Genomic DNA, 15,707 nt, shown 5'->3' on the forward strand with positions numbered 1-15,707 from the left:
AAGCTGGTAACCGTAAGCACGAGAGCAACCACGAAGTCCAACAGTGAAGGGTATTCGGTAGCGTGGAGCCTGTAGGCGAATACTGATGCGACGACGTAAAGGATGACTTGCTGAATGAGCATGATATCGAGAGCTGAGGTCGGTGTAGGGAGCTGGTGACCGAGGACAAATACTCATCAGCTCTCCGTTTTGCAACGGGAATAAGACAGTGATAAGTGTTGAGGAGGGGAAAAGGGAAGGAGTGGCGCAGGGACGCAAGTCGACGCAGGGAAAGGGCGTGGGCAAGCAGAGAAGCAGTGGTCATAGGTAGCTCACGAGGACGGGATTCGCTGGTTTGTTTGGACGATAGGCTTAATGGACCAAGAGAGACAAGTGAAGGAAGTCAAGGACTGCTCGTTGATCTCCTTTCGTACACGACACTCGCTCCCTGCCAGTCAGTGCGCGGATGCGGCGGTGCGCCATCTTAAAGTTTAGTCTTTCCCCACGCATTTCGGCACTGGTTTCACTTCGGCTCGGCTTCGGCTTCGGCTTGGCATGTCGGCATGTCTGAAGTTGGAGAAGGCGATAAAAACAGACTCAAACAGTGCGCAAGCCTCCCCGAACGAAGCCTGATTAGAACTTCCTCCAAGTTTCTCAAGATCTCACCCATTTTCATCGAGTCGTATCACTATTACTTCAGTGCAACTTCAAGTTGACTTCTCCAAGGAGAAAAGATGTTTTTCCATCGCCCACTCGAGGTCACAGCGCTTTGAGCACCGCCAAGGAGTATTATAAATAGAAACCCAAAAAGAAATCCAAGGCGGGAATCATTATAGACGCCGTATTCATGGCAAAGAGTTGGCGTTGCAGAACGGCGCCGTAACACGGCTCAAGCCGCCCATAAGTTTCGGTTCATTATACGAACGGTATACTGATACGGGTTTGCCGTATACGCACTACGGAATTACAATTGACGAATATTGGTAGCCCAATTGCAACTGTTTTCGAACTTGAATTTCGGAATTTCGGCGATCATTCTTGCAATTATAATATTGATACTTCTATCGCTCAAGCCATGGCTCTCGATCGCCTCGCCGCAGCTCCGTCATACGCGGGAGCATGGTCCAAGATTAATCCACCTCTCACGCCCTGGATGTAAGTCAGATCGCTGCTGCCACGGCTGGATGAGGAGTTGATCTAACTTTCGCTCTCGCTCCAGCTCCGATGTCATTCGAGACTTGGGCTTCGAGCAGATGACTCCAGTTCAAGCCAGCACCATCCCTCTCTTCATGCAGCACAAGGATGTCGTGGTCGAGGCGAGTTGGACTTTTTCTCGGGTTGAACGATTCCAGACTCTTTTTGCTTACCCAGCTCGTGTCGGAACAGGCAGTTACAGGTTCGGGAAAGACACTTGCATTTGTGATCCCAGTGCTCGAGAAGCTCCTCAGGAGGGACAAGGCTTTCGGCAAGCGAGAGATCGGGGCCATCATCATTTCTCCCACCCGGTCAGCACCTGTTCCAGACGAGGTCATCGATTAGTTACACTGACACCGTTCTGCTACAGGGAACTTGCTGTCCAGATCCACTCGGTCTTTTCGCATTTCATCAACGCACAACCGACCGCAGCAGAATCTGAAGATCCTTCGACTTCAGCCGCTTCCGAGCTTCCGGGTCGAACAATCGCCCCTCCACTGCTCCTTATTGGTGGGAACTCGCTCCAGGCAGACAAACAGGCATTCTTCGAGACCGGTGCCGACATCCTCATCGGAACCCCGGGTCGACTCGAGGAGTTCTTGCTTGGAAGCAGCAGTGTTGCAATGGGCAAGAAGGGCAAAGGCGGAGGCGCGAGAAAAGAGAACGGAGTCGGAGTTGGAGATACAAGAGGACTCGAGATGCTCGTCATGGACGAAGCAGACCGGTCAGCCCAATTCGAACCAATGTCTGACGCCTAATCTCTTTCTGACCCCCTCATCGTTTGCAACAGTCTCCTCGATCTCGGATTCACTCCGACCCTTACTCGACTTCTCGATCATTTGCCAAAACAGCGCAGGACCGGTCTTTTCTCGGCAACGATGAGCGACGCCCTTTCGCAGCTCGTTCGCGTCGGTCTTCGCAACCCCGTGCGCATTGTCGTCAAGGTAGAAGCAAAGAATCAGAAAGGCAAAGGCAAAGCCGATGAGGGAGACCGCAAGATCCCCACTCTGTCAGTAGAATTCGCCCCTCCACCAACAGGCTCACACTGACACACGCACATATACTCTCTGCCGCACGGTCAAAAGACTACAGAACGGTTATGTCATCTGCTCGGCAGCGGAACGGATGGCCATGCTCGTGCGGATTCTCAAGCAAGAAGCGTTCGCGACGAGCGAGGACGACGTGCCAGGAGCGCGCAAATTCATCGTGTATTTTGCGACTTGCGCTTGTGTCGACTACTTTTTCAAGGTGGGCTCTTTGAATTCTTGATCGTGTCATTTTCAGCTGTTCTGAAGCTCTACCTGACTCTCATCAGGTACTCTCGGCGCTACCGGAGTTGACTTCTGCTGGATTCTCGCTACATTCTCTACACGGACAACAATCGCCGAATCGGCGGTCAGCGACTTATACGTCGTTCACTCAATTGCCTTCAACCACTCCAGGAATCCTGCTGTGTACAGATGTTGCCGCTCGAGGACTCGATCTGCCTGATGTCGATGTGGTCATTCAAGTCGATCCTCCTGTCGATCCACGCGTATTCGGACATCGAGTTGGTCGAACCGCTCGAGCTGGAAGGAGTGGGAAAGCCGTCGTCTTGTTGAACAAGGGTAGGGAGGAAGGCTATGTCGGTGCGTGCCGCTCTCTGATCCGATTCCACCCTACGGCGTGTTCTGATTTTACCGCGTGTTTGGATTAGAGTTCTTGAACGTGCGAAAGATTCCACTACAGCGGATGCATTACGACACGAGCTCGACATCGCTCGAGGAGGAATCGCAAGCCATGTTGCAAAGTTTGCGCAAGGCAGTTCTGACCGATCGAGATCTGCACGATCGGGTACGATAGATTCTCCTCGGTATCAAGCGGCATCTTGCTGAATTGAACATCTGCCTGGGTTTCCTTTTCGTTGCTACAGGGCCTGAAAGCTTTCGTCTCATCGATCCGCTCCTATTCGAAACACGAAGCTTCATACCTCTTCCGACTTCAGGATCTCGACCTCGTCGGTCTCGCGCAATCTTTCGGCCTGCTCAAAATGCCCAAGATGCCTGAATTGAAAGGGAAAGAAAAAGACGTGAAAGAGAGATGGAACGATGCTGAAATCGACGTGCGTCACAGAGAGTTCTTGCCACTATCATCCCGGCGAGGCTGACCCCTCTAACGGACGAATCATGTGATTGACAGTGGGACGCATACGCGTATGCCGACAAGACGCGTGAGAAGCAACGCAAAACAGAACTAGCCGCGTACCAAGCCAAAATCGCCGCGCGGAAACGAACGGCTGACACGGCTGCAGCGGCAACGACTGAAGATGGAGTCGAAGCTGAAGGAGAAGATGAACCTGCCAAGAAGAAACCGAAACCGGCTGACAAGAACCGAGCGTGGTCAGCCAAAGAAGACGCCGAAGCGAGGAAAGTGGCGAGGAGGGCCAAGAAATTGGCGCGGGCGAAAGCGAAGCAAACGGCTGAATCTCTTGCGCGAGGGGACGCCATGAGCAAAGAAGACGATTCGAGAGACGAGGAAGCCGCAGCAGATTGGAAAGCCGAATTGGCGAGACAGAAACAGGAGAAGCGAGAGGAAAAGAAATCGTTGGGAGGCTGGAAAAAGGACAAACACGCTGCGGCTCAACCGACTGGAGGTCTCTCGGGTGCACACTTTGAGGGACTTGATTAGGCTGTGGGAAAAACAGCAGTTGCACTGCGAGTCTATTGCACGAGGGAGAATGCCCGAAATCGAAATCATGCTTCGGGTTGACCCTCTTCCTGCTTGATCTGAGCCGCCATTGCTACGGCAACGACCGCATCTCCTCCTTCGTTCGCCTTGCTTGCAATGTTTGCAAGTTCTGCCTGTTGGGCAGCATCGAGACCGCCCACCGCCTGCTGATACAGGTTGGCATTGGCGGAGGACAAAGCTGTGAAGACCATGATTGACGCGGAGGTCAGTCACAGCTCGTGAGTCAAGACTGGAAAACGTGAAAACGTACAGGAGAAGAGAGCCGAGAACCGTTGGTAACAATCGAAAGAATCGAGAGGAGACGCCCACAGAATTTCGTCACTCCAAGCCGAGTCACTGTCCAGCAGGTCATTGTCTCGCGCGTATCGACTCGCTTCTGTTCGCGCCAGTTCGTCGAGATAGTCGGTTGTTCGATCCCGAATGTCACCCTCGTCGACTTTTTGACGCGCCCGAAGAACTAGTCAGTATTCCTCAAAGCTTGAGATCATGTCATCAAGATACTCACAGTCTGCCTCCTCGTCATCTCCAAGGTCCAGGTCATCGTCCGAGTCCATGTCGTCGTCGTCCGAGTCTTCCTCCAGATCCTTGTTCTCCTCGCCAATCTTGCGCTCTGTTTTTTCCATTCAGCGTCGGCGTCAGTTTCTGGAGCAATGGAAAACCGAAAGAGCAAAAAAGGTCGCAACGTACCGCCAAGAGCTCGCGGTAGATCCCTAAACACTTCGAGCGCGCCCAACAAGAGCTGGTTCGCGTTGCCCGACAAGGGGCTTCCCGCTCCCACTCCATTCAACCATTCAAACAGTGAACAGATCGCCGACAAGATGATCTTCTTGTCATGCACACGGGTGAACTTGCCCAGGTTTTTGAACCAAATCGCAAAGAAAGTTTGAGTCCAATCGTGTCGATCGAGAATCGCGAGGGTGAGTGCAGGGTTGTACGACATGGCGGTAATGACCAATTCGACGCAATGCAGGAGTAGAGACCGCGTGACGGTGAAGTCGTCGTCGTCTTCCTCCGACGTGACGAAGAAGAAGGATCGCTCGATGAGGGGAGGAATGGCCTGGAAGCAAGTCCCCCAAGAGTTCAATTATCCGATACACACCTCGTATTCGAGATGGAATTGCGACTCACTTCATCAATTTGACCTCGCAATCGCAACAAGAGTGCTTCTGCAAGTTTGCAAGCGATCACTCGGTCCTCAGCACCCAGTTGTCGACTCGTCATGACCGTCTCGAAGATGTCGATGAAGCATTTGCGGTAGTCGGTGTTGTTTGCGAGCAAATCTGCTCCGTAGTTGACGCAGTTGTCGATGAACCCGTACATCTCTGTAAGAGTAGCCGATCAGCGAGAAAGCCTTCGTGAAAGAGTGTGAGAAATCACGAGTGCCTCACCGTGGAGATGATCGAGCGTTCCCGACTTGAACTGGAGATAAGTCGCTTCGAAGCAGGACCACAAAGAGGGCGAAACCGATTCCTGGAAGAACGAGAGCGAATCGAGCACTTCGTAGGTCTCGTCAAACAGTTCTGAAATGGCGCATCGACAAAGTCAGTTACATTTCAAAAAGCTTGCTCGTGTAGAGGATCTCGGAAAAAAAGACTGACCGATCACGTTTTGCCGAATTGTAGCTTCGAGAAGAGGTGCGACCATTGCTTCGATTTGAGCGACGAGGTCTTTCTTGTCCCGGACGGACGACACGAGTTGTTCGATCGTTTTGAGCACGTTCATCATGACCATTGTCTTTTCGTCATCGTACACGTCGAGTCCTCCACTCGGATCCTTGTCCCGCGCCTCGATCGTTTCTTGCAATAACCGTCGGTACGATTCCGCCTGAAAGAGTCAACCAGTGGTAGCATGAGTACCCTGATACTCTGCGATTTCAGAAGAAGGGCCAATGGGGACATACGAGAGACTGAGACAATTCGACCGCAAAGGGCACAACTTCTTCCGAGAATTCAGATACCATCGTTCGAGTAGTGTTTGTCAACGCGTCGAGATCCACCTCGGAAGACAATTTGAGCAATTCTGTCCGATCAATTCAGAAAAGTCACTTGTCAAGAAAGGAAAAAGGAGACAAGGGAAGGACCGACTGTACCTTGCAAGATGCGACCTAGAGAAGGCAACATTTTTGCTCGCACTTTTTCGTACCGCACCAGTTCGGGCAACGCGATCGCAGCTTGAATTCGTACGGGGAGGTCCGAGTCGGTGATGCAGTTCATGACCCTGTTCAAGGTATCCTCGAGAGCCTGACAGAAGCCAGACGCATCAGCTCGGAACGGGTAAGTCCACTGAGAAGGGGACGTACTGGTTGAGAGGCCCAAGTCATATCGACACTCTCGTACTTTTCGACAATCTCGCACGCTCGGTACCTCAGCAAACCATGTTCGGACCCAAATTCGGGCACGATTTGTTGAATGAAGAACGATTCGAGCATCGGAGCGAGTTTCTTGCTCTTGACTGCCGTGAGCGACAAGGCGCCGAGCATCCTGAGTGCACCATCTTTTTGTCTCGGAGTGGCGGTCGCCGGGTAGGAAGACGAGATCTTTTGGATGAACTCGAGTAGAGGCAGGAGAGTCGATTTGGCGCGCACTTCGACGAGTGCCGAGAGGAACGAGAGCGCCGAAGAGGTCGGAGACGCGTACGAGTCGACGATAAAGTCTATTGAGTATGAAAACGAAGAAAGATCAAATTTGTTGCTCAAGGCCACAACGTTCGCTCGCTTCGAGACACCTACCACCAAAGTGTTGTCGCGCAAACTCGCTCGGATCTTCCGAGAAGCTCTCGATCTCTTCCTCGCTGAGGCAGACGAGCGGGAAAATGAAGTGCTCGACGAGGCTGTTGAGGTGGGGCTTGAGGAGTGCAAAAGTCGTTTTTGGGTTGATGCTGAATCCGGGGAATTGACGAACGTTGAGACATTCGCACCTTCTATGCTGTCAGAGAGAGAGAGAGAGAGAGAGCAAGACACGCACCATTCTTCAAAGAAGCACAAGATTTGGTACTTGCCTTTCCGCGGCCACCATTCCCCATGCGCGACCATCTTCTCGACCGATGCGAGGTACGCCTTGATGATCTCGGGCGCAAACTGAGCGACGAACCGTTCGGCAAACGCGCCGTACTCCTTGACCATGTTTTTCGGGAGTTGGGTCGGGCTGCCGTACCGACTGAACAGTTTGTTGAGAGACCAACACGCCCATTTTTTGCTGCGGGCCCACGGATGCTTTTCGCGCGCGTCGGGGTCGCTCGGGAGTGCGGATTCAGGGAGTGGACGTTGCACGACGGACAAGAGGAGGGTCCCCCATGGGATGAGCGAGTCGCCCGCTTGGTGGGCTGGAGTCAAGGTGTGGATGATGCTGTGCTTGTACGATTTGAGGATCAGGCGCAGGAGCGTGCCTTGAACGGTGAACGACGCAGGGTCGGTCGGAGTCGGGGCGAGGATCTTTTGAGCGATGGGCAATAAGAGCGGGAGCAGGTGAGTCGTGAGCTGGACGAGGTTGTTTCCCGACTCGTCACGGTACGCAAACCTATTCTCGGGTAATAGGTGTGAGCACTCGAGCAGAAAGCCAGAATGAGGAGACCTACCGCATCGAGCTGAACACGGCCATCGAAGCTCGCAAACCTGCTTCAACCTGGCCCTCGTCTCCAGCGAGCATGACTTTGATCTCGTCGACCAATCCGGGCCAGTTGTCGGGAAAGTCGCACTCGACGACTTTGCGCAGGGCCTCTCCGACCTGCTCTTTCGCCTTGGCGCTGGCGGGGTCGCTCGCGAGGGCGGCATAGAGCGGGATGAGGTTCGTCTTGACCGACTGTCGATCTGAAGCGGGGATCGCGACAAAGGTCGAGCTGCGTTGCGCGGTTGCGATTGCGGCGGGAGAAGCGTTCGAGGACGGGTTGAGCGGGTTCTTCCAGCTCGAAGCTAGTCGGTTCTTGAGGTAGATTGCTGCCGCGAGCCTGACCACCTCGGAGAAGGACGACGAGGGCGAGATGAGCTGGAGCAGAGTCGGCAATAGGCCTTCGACGGGCTCGAGCTGCAAGTCAAAGCAGACGCGTTCGAGGTCAGCAGCTGGCTACACGAAGATCGTGCGGGGTTGCTCACGCGTTTCAGCTCGAGTTCGGCGGCGATGCGGACGTTCGGATCTGGCGGCAAGAGTTTTGGAAGATCAGCAAACAGCGAGCGAGAGGAGCATTCGACGGGCGCACCAGGATTGAACGAGGCATTGAACACCTCGTACAGCTGATTCGTATCCATGACTGTGCGGCTGGATCGGCGAACTGAACGTTGCAAGACTTGAAACCCGCACTTTAAACTTTCCAAGTTGAACAACTTCACCGCATTTTCTCATCTACCCATCTCATGCTGGGGCGGCGTGCCCCTTTGCCCACGTGTCCTGACTGCTCTTCTCGCTTGCGACGATGACCCCCGGCGACGCGGATCGACGGTCATGGGCGCTCCCGCTCGTGCTCTTGGTCGCGCTCGTGTCGATCTCGTCCTCGTCAGTGCGGTACTACCTCGTCCTCGTGCCCCTCGCCATGGCTGCAGCGGTACTCTCGGTCCTCGGAGTGGCGCTGTACCTCACGTGGATGCGCGAGCAGAGGCAGGAATCGCGGTTGGACGCGCCGAGTGGGGGAACCGGCGTCGGCCGAGCACATCAGGGACCCGTCCGCCTACACTTTACGTCCCCAGCTGCATGGGCCATGACCCAGACCAAGGCATCGTGGGAGCAGTCGAACCGGCCGAACCTGGTCCCTGATGCCCCTCCCGCCCTCGCCGCCGCCGTTGAGGAGCTCCTCGCCCTCGTTACCCGCACCTTTGTCCTCAAGTGGTACTCACAAATGTCCGATTCTCCCTCGTTCCCAAACGCAGTCGAGCAGACTATTGCCGACTCGCTCGTATCGGTCTCAACCCGAGTCGCACAGGTCGACTGGTCCGACGTGCTCGTAGGCCGCATCCTCCCGCTCCTGACCGCCCACCTCGACTCGTTCCGCGCCGCAGCCCAGGCACTCGGGCGTCACGATCTCGAACCTGAACTCGCCTCGCGTGACGACGAGCAGTTCGACCTGTTTCTCGCCTCGCGCTACGCGTCCGAACTCAAATCGGGCACCCTGCACCCGGCCGTCGACACTGCGAGTCCAAACTCGAGACCGGCAGAGGAAGCTTGGCTTCGACACCTGTTTGGTCAAGTCTTGCCCCTCGTCCTGCCTGAACGAGAGATGGATTCTCCCGCAGTCGCGATCATGGTCCGCGAGATTGTTGCGTGCGCTGTCATGCTCCCGATATTCGACATGCTCGGAGACCCCGATTTCTGGAACCGTATCATTGACGACAAGGTGAGTCCACCGCCTGCGCTTGCACTCTTTACATAGCTCATGATGTTGCCTTTGCCAGGCTGGAAACGCGATCCGAGATCAGTATGTCTCGACCCGGTTGCTCGGCTCCTCCTGCTCGATACTGATAGCTAGATCAATAGAAAAATGGTCAACCAATTCCGCCAAGCCCTCGACCAACAAGCCCCTGCTGCAGTCGGATCTCGAGGGACCCAAGACGAGCCGAGAAAAACCGAAGCGATCTCGGTCAAGACTGGACAGAGACAATTCGACTCGTGGTTGAGAGGCATCAGCAAGACGAGAGACCTCGCCGATTTGAAACGGCTCCGAAGCGACGTGACCGCACAGACCCGCAAGGCCAAAATTCTCATAGGCACGCCCTACTCTCATCTAACAACTTGGGCGTGTACTGACACGAAGGCGAAACCGATTACAGACGGCAAGCAGCCTGAAGAGGTCGTCGAGTGGGTCAAAGTATCTCATTGGATCGACTTTATCGAACGGTTGTACTCGGCGAAACGCAAGATTGGCAAGAGGATCGAAGAACTAGGAGGAATCACCGCCGAGACTGTGTGTCCCATTCGCGCTTTTGTCGCACGATCCAGCTGACCTGGTGATCTCTCGCGCTCAGCGCCGCGCGTACGCTTCTACGATTCAAGATCCGGACCTCGTTGCGAGCCTGCGCTTGCGCGACATTCTGCTCGATCCGACGTCATTGTCGTACTTTATGGAGTTTGAGGAACGTCGTCAACGATCCGAGCGCGTACAGTTCTGGTTGCTGGTCCAAGGGCTCAAGGATCCGCTCGATGACCACGTCGAGGCGACTGCGCGAGATTCGCCGTCCGTACCGGCTACGATGTCTGACATTGCCACCGAAGACCTCCGCCTGATTTGGGAATCTTACCTGCGCCGCGATCCGTTCCAGTCTACAGTTTCCCATCTTGAGACGATTCGAGATTTTGTTGAAGGGCCTGCACATCATTCGGTGCAGAACTTGAGGCGGGTCAGGCATGCCGTGTTTGCACTTCAGAACGAAGTCCTCGAGCGCATGGACGACGAGGATTTTCCGGCATTTGTCGCTTCCGATCTCTACTTCAAAGCTGTCGCCAACCTTCAACCTCCATCGAGCCCACTGTTGACCGAGACTGCTCTCTCCGAGGGTCCAGTGTCAGTCTCGAGAAGAAGGTCCCTTTCGAATCCGGTTCGACCAAAACCTTCAACAGTCTCGATCCCGGTTCGCGATGACGCACGCCAAAATCGTTCACCTTCGCCAGTCCCTCCAATACAACTCGCGAGTAAAAGCCCTGGTCTTCATCGGACTGAAACTCTACCGCCGCAGATCACGGTTCGAGATACTTTCGATCTCCCTCCCTCGCGCAAACCCGATGCAGGCGTTCCGAGCGGATCGCTCACCTCGCGCAAGACCTCGTCTGGTTCTCTCGATACCTTGCAATCAACTGCGTCTTCTTCAGGCGCGCTCAAGAAAGCGACCAACCTTTCCGACTCGCTCGAATTTTTGATGGCTTCGCCAACGCCTGAAACTCAAAACCGTTCTCCACTGTTTGACGAGATCGGCCTCGAGCAGGATACGACTACGAAAAGTGCTGCGACGGCACCTTCTCCGGAATCTGATGAAGATTACATTCGGGTCGAAACGATCGAAGCGATTCAAGACGCGCTCAACTCGATCCTCGAAACAAACACGAGCAATTCTCAATCCGGTACCTCGCAATCGAGGCATGTCCCACTTGATAAAGCACCGTCTGCAGACTCGAGACCCCGGGGTAATCTTCCTCCTCCTCGGCATCCAAGCCTATCTTCGTTCTCGACCAAATCCGTCTCAATCTCGAGTTCCACCACGAGCCCAACACAGAGTTCTCCTCCTCCTCTACCTCTACCGCCTCCGGTTCGCAAAGTATCTGGAAACAGTACCAAGTCGCTTCCTTCCCGTCGCCAGAAAGCCGTGTTTGATGACGGCGAGAGTCTCGAAGATCTCGAACCCACCGAAGACGACGAACCTGAATTCGATCCTCAATCGATCCAACTCGCAGCACCGGGAGATTTGCACTTGCCAGACGAGATCAAACGTCTAGGCGCTTCACTCGACAAACTCAAGAGCCAAGAATCAGTGGTCGGGGCATTGATTCGAAAAGCTGAATTGACTGGCAACGTTTCCGAACTCAAGATTCTGATCAAATCGCAAGACAGTCTTAGGCGAGAAATCAGGGCGGCGACGTTTCAGAAGGATCAGTACGAGAACCAGGAAGCCGAGAACAAGTTGACGCCGAACGGGACTCGAGTCACGATCCCGGGCACGACTGTCGGTCAAGCGAACGGACAAAGTTTCCAATTGTACCTCGTCGAAGTGCATCAAGTGAACCCTGATGGGTCGTTCAGATCGGGGTGGATCGTCACGAGGAGGTACAGCGAGTTTGCATCGTTGTATGCCAAATTGAGGGACAAGTTTGTACCGGCGCGGTACCTCGATTTCCCGGGCAAACGAATCGTCACTTCGTACAGCAAAGAGTTTATTGAACAGAGACGGATTGGACTCGAGCGTTACTTGCAGGTTAGATCACCGCCTCTCTTTGATTCAGAAGGCAACTGCAATCGAAAACTGACAGATCCTTCTTCGGAGAAAAAACAGGCGCTCATCAAGATTCCGATTGTTTGTCGAAGTCACGAACTCCGAGCGTTCTTGTCACAACAGACGATCTCGCTACCGAAATCCGATCCTTCTCGAAGATTGCCGGCAGGTCTCACGGTCAACCACGGTTTCATGCGCACTTTTTATCGTTCGGTGACATCTGGAATCGACGACGTTCTCGGAACGTCGACGACTTCAATGATGGACACGATTGTCGAACGACTGTCACAGCAAGCCGCGGTGGACGTCATTCAAGCTGAAGACCTCGTCGAGCATTTTTTGGGAGACAAGGCGAATCCAGACGAAACCTCACGGATAGGAGAAGAAGGCTTGACGTACTTTACGGCGCCAATCTGTGATCTCTTCGTGACGGTGTTTGAACTGAGAGAGAAGAACAATTGGTTGCGAAGACAAGCGATCTTGATTGTTTTGCAACAAGTCTTGGGAGGTACAATCGAACGGTCAGTCCTTCTGACCATCAAGTGACTCTTTTCACTCAAGTGCCCTGACGGTTTTTCACTCTTGATCAGCAAATTCCGCGACAGCGTCAAAATGCTTCTTGCCCCACCTCAACTCGTATCATACGTGTCCTTGCTCAAGTCGGCCTTGTGGCCAAACGGTCAACCTAAACCTTCAAATCCTCCTCGATCTCCTGCCGAGAAACTTGCGACGAAAGAATCGGCGAATCGCAAACTGTCTGCTTTGATGCCCGGTGAGAGAGGAGTTCCGAGGCTTCACCCCAGTTTTCTCTGACTCATTCGTCTTCTTCGGTTTTGCTTCCCAAAGATGTCGCGGCCAACTTAATCGGTCGGCACAATGCACGTCAAGGTGCTCGAACTCTGTTTGCCATCTTGCAGAACAAGCGTCTCTTGAAAGTGGGTTCCCTCTAAGACTACATTTCTTGACCCGACTCTGTGCTGATCTATACTATTTCGAACTTTGCTGCAGCACTTGATTTTCTCGATCGTCGACGAAATCATCGCCGTCATGTTTCCCGAGATCAACATTCGCAATCCCGCATCCTCTGCTTCTGCCTCTGCTACCACCTCGAAAACATCCTCTTCCAGACCCCTCTTTGTCTCATAGACATTTTCTATCTTGGTGTATACCCACGCTCCGTAGTTCTTCGTAGTTTGTCGTACATTGTTGTTGACTTTTACGCCATATTTTCTTTTCTCTCTCTCCAGCATGGATTGTTATCTCGCGGAGGTCACACCGTCAAAGCAAAACAAAGTTTCGGCGTGCCCCGCCTTGCCAACAGCTGTACAGAGTTTCTGGCCTCTGGTGCTAGTCGTCGAAGATCGGTAAACGTCACGTATGCTCCGGCGTCATGAGGGGAACAGGTGGAAGCGACAGAAGCGAGCGTATACCAACCGCACATGGTCTTCGAGTGACATCAAGAATCTGAAGGTTGAACCCAAACATTTTATGAGGCTGAAGTCAAGCAAGCATATGTTGCGGCGCGAAGCGAATTGTGGAATGTTCGCGCGCGCGAGTTGCTCTCAGCCCTTCATCCCTCTCTTCGCACGAGGCCAAGACAGCCAGATCAATGCCTCCCAAGAAGCGCAAAGAGCTGGAGGAAGCCTACGACCCCACGGTCGAGAGTATGTTCAGCTATCGATGACGCATTAGCGCGCTCGGAACGCTAATGATCTCGCTCCTACGTCTTCTCGCTCAGGGAGTTCCCGTCATCGCAAGACCGCAAAGAGTACGAAGAAAAAAACTCGAGCGATCAAACCTGTCATGAACCTCCCGCTTGACGTCGTCTGGGAGGTGAATCGATCTCTCGCTTCCGGCTGCCTCGATGCTTGCAGTTGGCCTAGACTGACTCTTGCTGATCCAGCTTTGCACGTACCTGGATTTTTCCGATCTGTTTGCGCTCTCAATGTCGTGCAGGAGCATCCGCGCCATGCTCACTCAGCCGAATGCCTCGAGCCTCTTGAAAGCGGCTCGCTTGCGCAACGAGATCGCCGAGCTTGCCTTGCCGATGGACGATCTCTCATACGCGGCACTCCTCTTTTCCAAGAACTGCTACTTGTGAGCCGTGTGCGGCTTTGACTTTTTGATGCTAAAAGGTCGGATCAGTTTACTTCCGCGCGGGGCATTTTAGCTGCAAGAAGAAGAGCGGCGGCAAACTCGACCCGCACCTCCGAACGCGAATCTGCGCGAGCTGCAAGAAAGACAAAATTGTGTACCTGACTGAAGCCGATCGCAAAGGGTACAATCCGTACGCAATGCATTTGACTCGATGCACTGCATACACCTTCAAACCCGAGCGTGGCTATGGTGCGTCGAGAAGCCATTTGGCGCTGATGTCCCTTTCGTTTGTTGACGTCGATTTGTCAATTGCGCCAGGCTGTTTCAAGCCCCGCTTGGAGCGGATCTCGGAGGATCTTAACGCTCGATTCCCTCAGACGGTGCTTCACGCACCTCCCTATCCCGCCCCTCACGGGACCAAGCTTTGCAACATCAGGACTGACGGGTAAGTTCTGCTGCTGTACATCCGGGTTGTATCGTTTTTGCACTACAAAATTTTGGCCCGTATTCGATTCGCAGCGATTACGCCCGTGCAATCTTCTCGAACCCACACAATCCGGAACTTCAGATGCCTCAAGGTCTATTCCAAGACTGGTCCTTTGCTCAAGCGAAAATCAGAGCTCTGAAAAGACGGGTAGACTTGCATCGTTTCGGTTTTGGGGCTTGTTCTGGAACCCGAGAATAAGCTGAGGACGTTCATGGCCCCTTTGACCAGGATATCATGACTTTGGAAGCCTGGAATCTGAAAGCAGCCGACGACGAGGCTGCAAGGAAAGACAAAGTCCGTTCTGACCGTTTCAACGAGTAAATAGCCCTTTCATCTCGTTTTTTGTAAGGTATCCTACTGATCAAGCTTCTTTTTCCACGACAGAATCAAACGTCGACTTCTCCTTGACGGTTACAGCCGCGACGACTTGTGGTCCCAGAGGTTCGAGCAGCACAAGCTCGTCGACTGCGCAAGGCCTCTCACGGACCGTGCGTGGACCACAAAGGTCGGACCTCAATTGAAAGCTCTCATCGAAATCATACGTCTCGACCCGAGTGAGGATGAGTACGAAGAAGAGGCGCAAGGCGACTATGGCTATTACAATCACTATGGCTACAGCCGCTATCGCTACGACGAGTACGACTACATTTCCAGGGAGGAGTACGACAAACCCAGCAGCAGCTACAGTTCATTCACGCCAGGTGCAGGTCTCAGGTACCGCTACAGTGGAAGCGAGCATGTGTACACGACTTCCTGGACACCGATCCTATACTGAGGAGGTCGAAGCTAGGATGAGTTGACCTGGCATACGAAAGGAGCCAAGAGAAGGGGTCAACAGATTGGAGAAACACGCTTGAACGCTTGATCATTGAATGCTTGGCCACCAAATGGTGGAACATTGAATGCTTGACAAGAAGTTGTACGCTTGATGAAATACCTCTCTTTTTCTGTAGCGGTCTAGAGCCAGGTCGATATGAGGAGGACTGCGCGTCTATCCGTTGCCTCTTTCCAGCATGGATTATTATCTCGAGGAGGTCACACCGTCGAAGCCAAACAAAGTTTCGGAGTGTCCCGTCTTGCCTCGTTTAACATCGAGCACCTTTTGTCTCGATCTCGCTACAAAGGAAGTGGACAGAGTCGCGATGCTTGAGGGGTGCAAGAAAGGTTTCGGCCGCACAGACCTCGCACGAGCGAAAGGGTGTAGACGCGATGTCTAGCTCGGAGACCAAGCCCTTCGAGCACGCCTATGGCGAGGTATAGCTGAATGTCAATGTCAAGTCAGGTCGAAACGGCTTCCGCGCGACTGAGCGGTGCGAGCGC

General features: G+C 53.6%; 4 protein-coding genes across 4 annotated transcripts; 3 read left to right on the forward strand and 1 right to left on the reverse strand.

Annotated features, from left to right (window-relative positions):
- Positions 1-1,054: 1,054 nt before the first annotated feature.
- SPB4 (ATP-dependent RNA helicase SPB4) lies at positions 1,055-3,840 on the forward strand (the record flags this gene model as incomplete). The annotated part of the gene is made up of 10 exons (XM_076677974.1): positions 1,055-1,134; positions 1,199-1,295; positions 1,366-1,484; positions 1,544-1,897; positions 1,964-2,182; positions 2,259-2,421; positions 2,489-2,801; positions 2,870-3,006; positions 3,086-3,274; positions 3,352-3,840. The coding sequence occupies 10 exons, from the start codon at positions 1,055-1,057 to the stop codon at positions 3,838-3,840; spliced, it is 2,160 nt and encodes a 719-aa protein (XP_076534930.1).
- Positions 3,841-3,905: 65 nt separating this feature from the next.
- On the reverse strand, positions 3,906-8,140 carry JCM15063_001186 (uncharacterized protein; the record flags this gene model as incomplete). Its single annotated transcript, XM_076677975.1, has 15 exons — positions 3,906-4,078; positions 4,151-4,336; positions 4,406-4,510; positions 4,588-4,957; positions 5,029-5,222; positions 5,289-5,420; positions 5,499-5,724; positions 5,801-5,919; positions 5,990-6,140; positions 6,200-6,552; positions 6,629-6,777; positions 6,864-7,415; positions 7,474-7,919; positions 7,988-8,028; positions 8,092-8,140. The coding sequence occupies 15 exons, from the start codon at positions 8,138-8,140 to the stop codon at positions 3,906-3,908; spliced, it is 3,246 nt and encodes a 1,081-aa protein (XP_076534931.1).
- Positions 8,141-8,304: 164 nt separating this feature from the next.
- MDM1 (Mdm1p) lies at positions 8,305-12,949 on the forward strand (the record flags this gene model as incomplete). Its single annotated transcript, XM_076677976.1, has 9 exons — positions 8,305-9,219; positions 9,278-9,300; positions 9,360-9,589; positions 9,653-9,786; positions 9,848-11,785; positions 11,864-12,324; positions 12,394-12,575; positions 12,650-12,738; positions 12,812-12,949. 9 exons carry the CDS (start codon positions 8,305-8,307, stop codon positions 12,947-12,949), a joined length of 4,110 nt encoding a protein of 1,369 aa, XP_076534932.1.
- Positions 12,950-13,412: 463 nt separating this feature from the next.
- On the forward strand, positions 13,413-15,162 carry JCM15063_001188 (F-box protein; the record flags this gene model as incomplete). The annotated part of the gene is made up of 8 exons (XM_076677977.1): positions 13,413-13,467; positions 13,542-13,636; positions 13,707-13,900; positions 13,974-14,149; positions 14,219-14,345; positions 14,420-14,534; positions 14,616-14,704; positions 14,772-15,162. 8 exons carry the CDS (start codon positions 13,413-13,415, stop codon positions 15,160-15,162), a joined length of 1,242 nt encoding a protein of 413 aa, XP_076534933.1.
- Positions 15,163-15,707: the final 545 nt, after the last annotated feature.

The sequence above is a fragment of the Sporobolomyces koalae genome (genome assembly GCF_050403365.1).
Source record: "Sporobolomyces koalae JCM15063 DNA, S_koalae_JCM15063T_v1_ctg11, whole genome shotgun sequence".
In the NCBI taxonomy this organism is placed as follows: Eukaryota; Fungi; Basidiomycota; class Microbotryomycetes; order Sporidiobolales; family Sporidiobolaceae; genus Sporobolomyces; species Sporobolomyces koalae.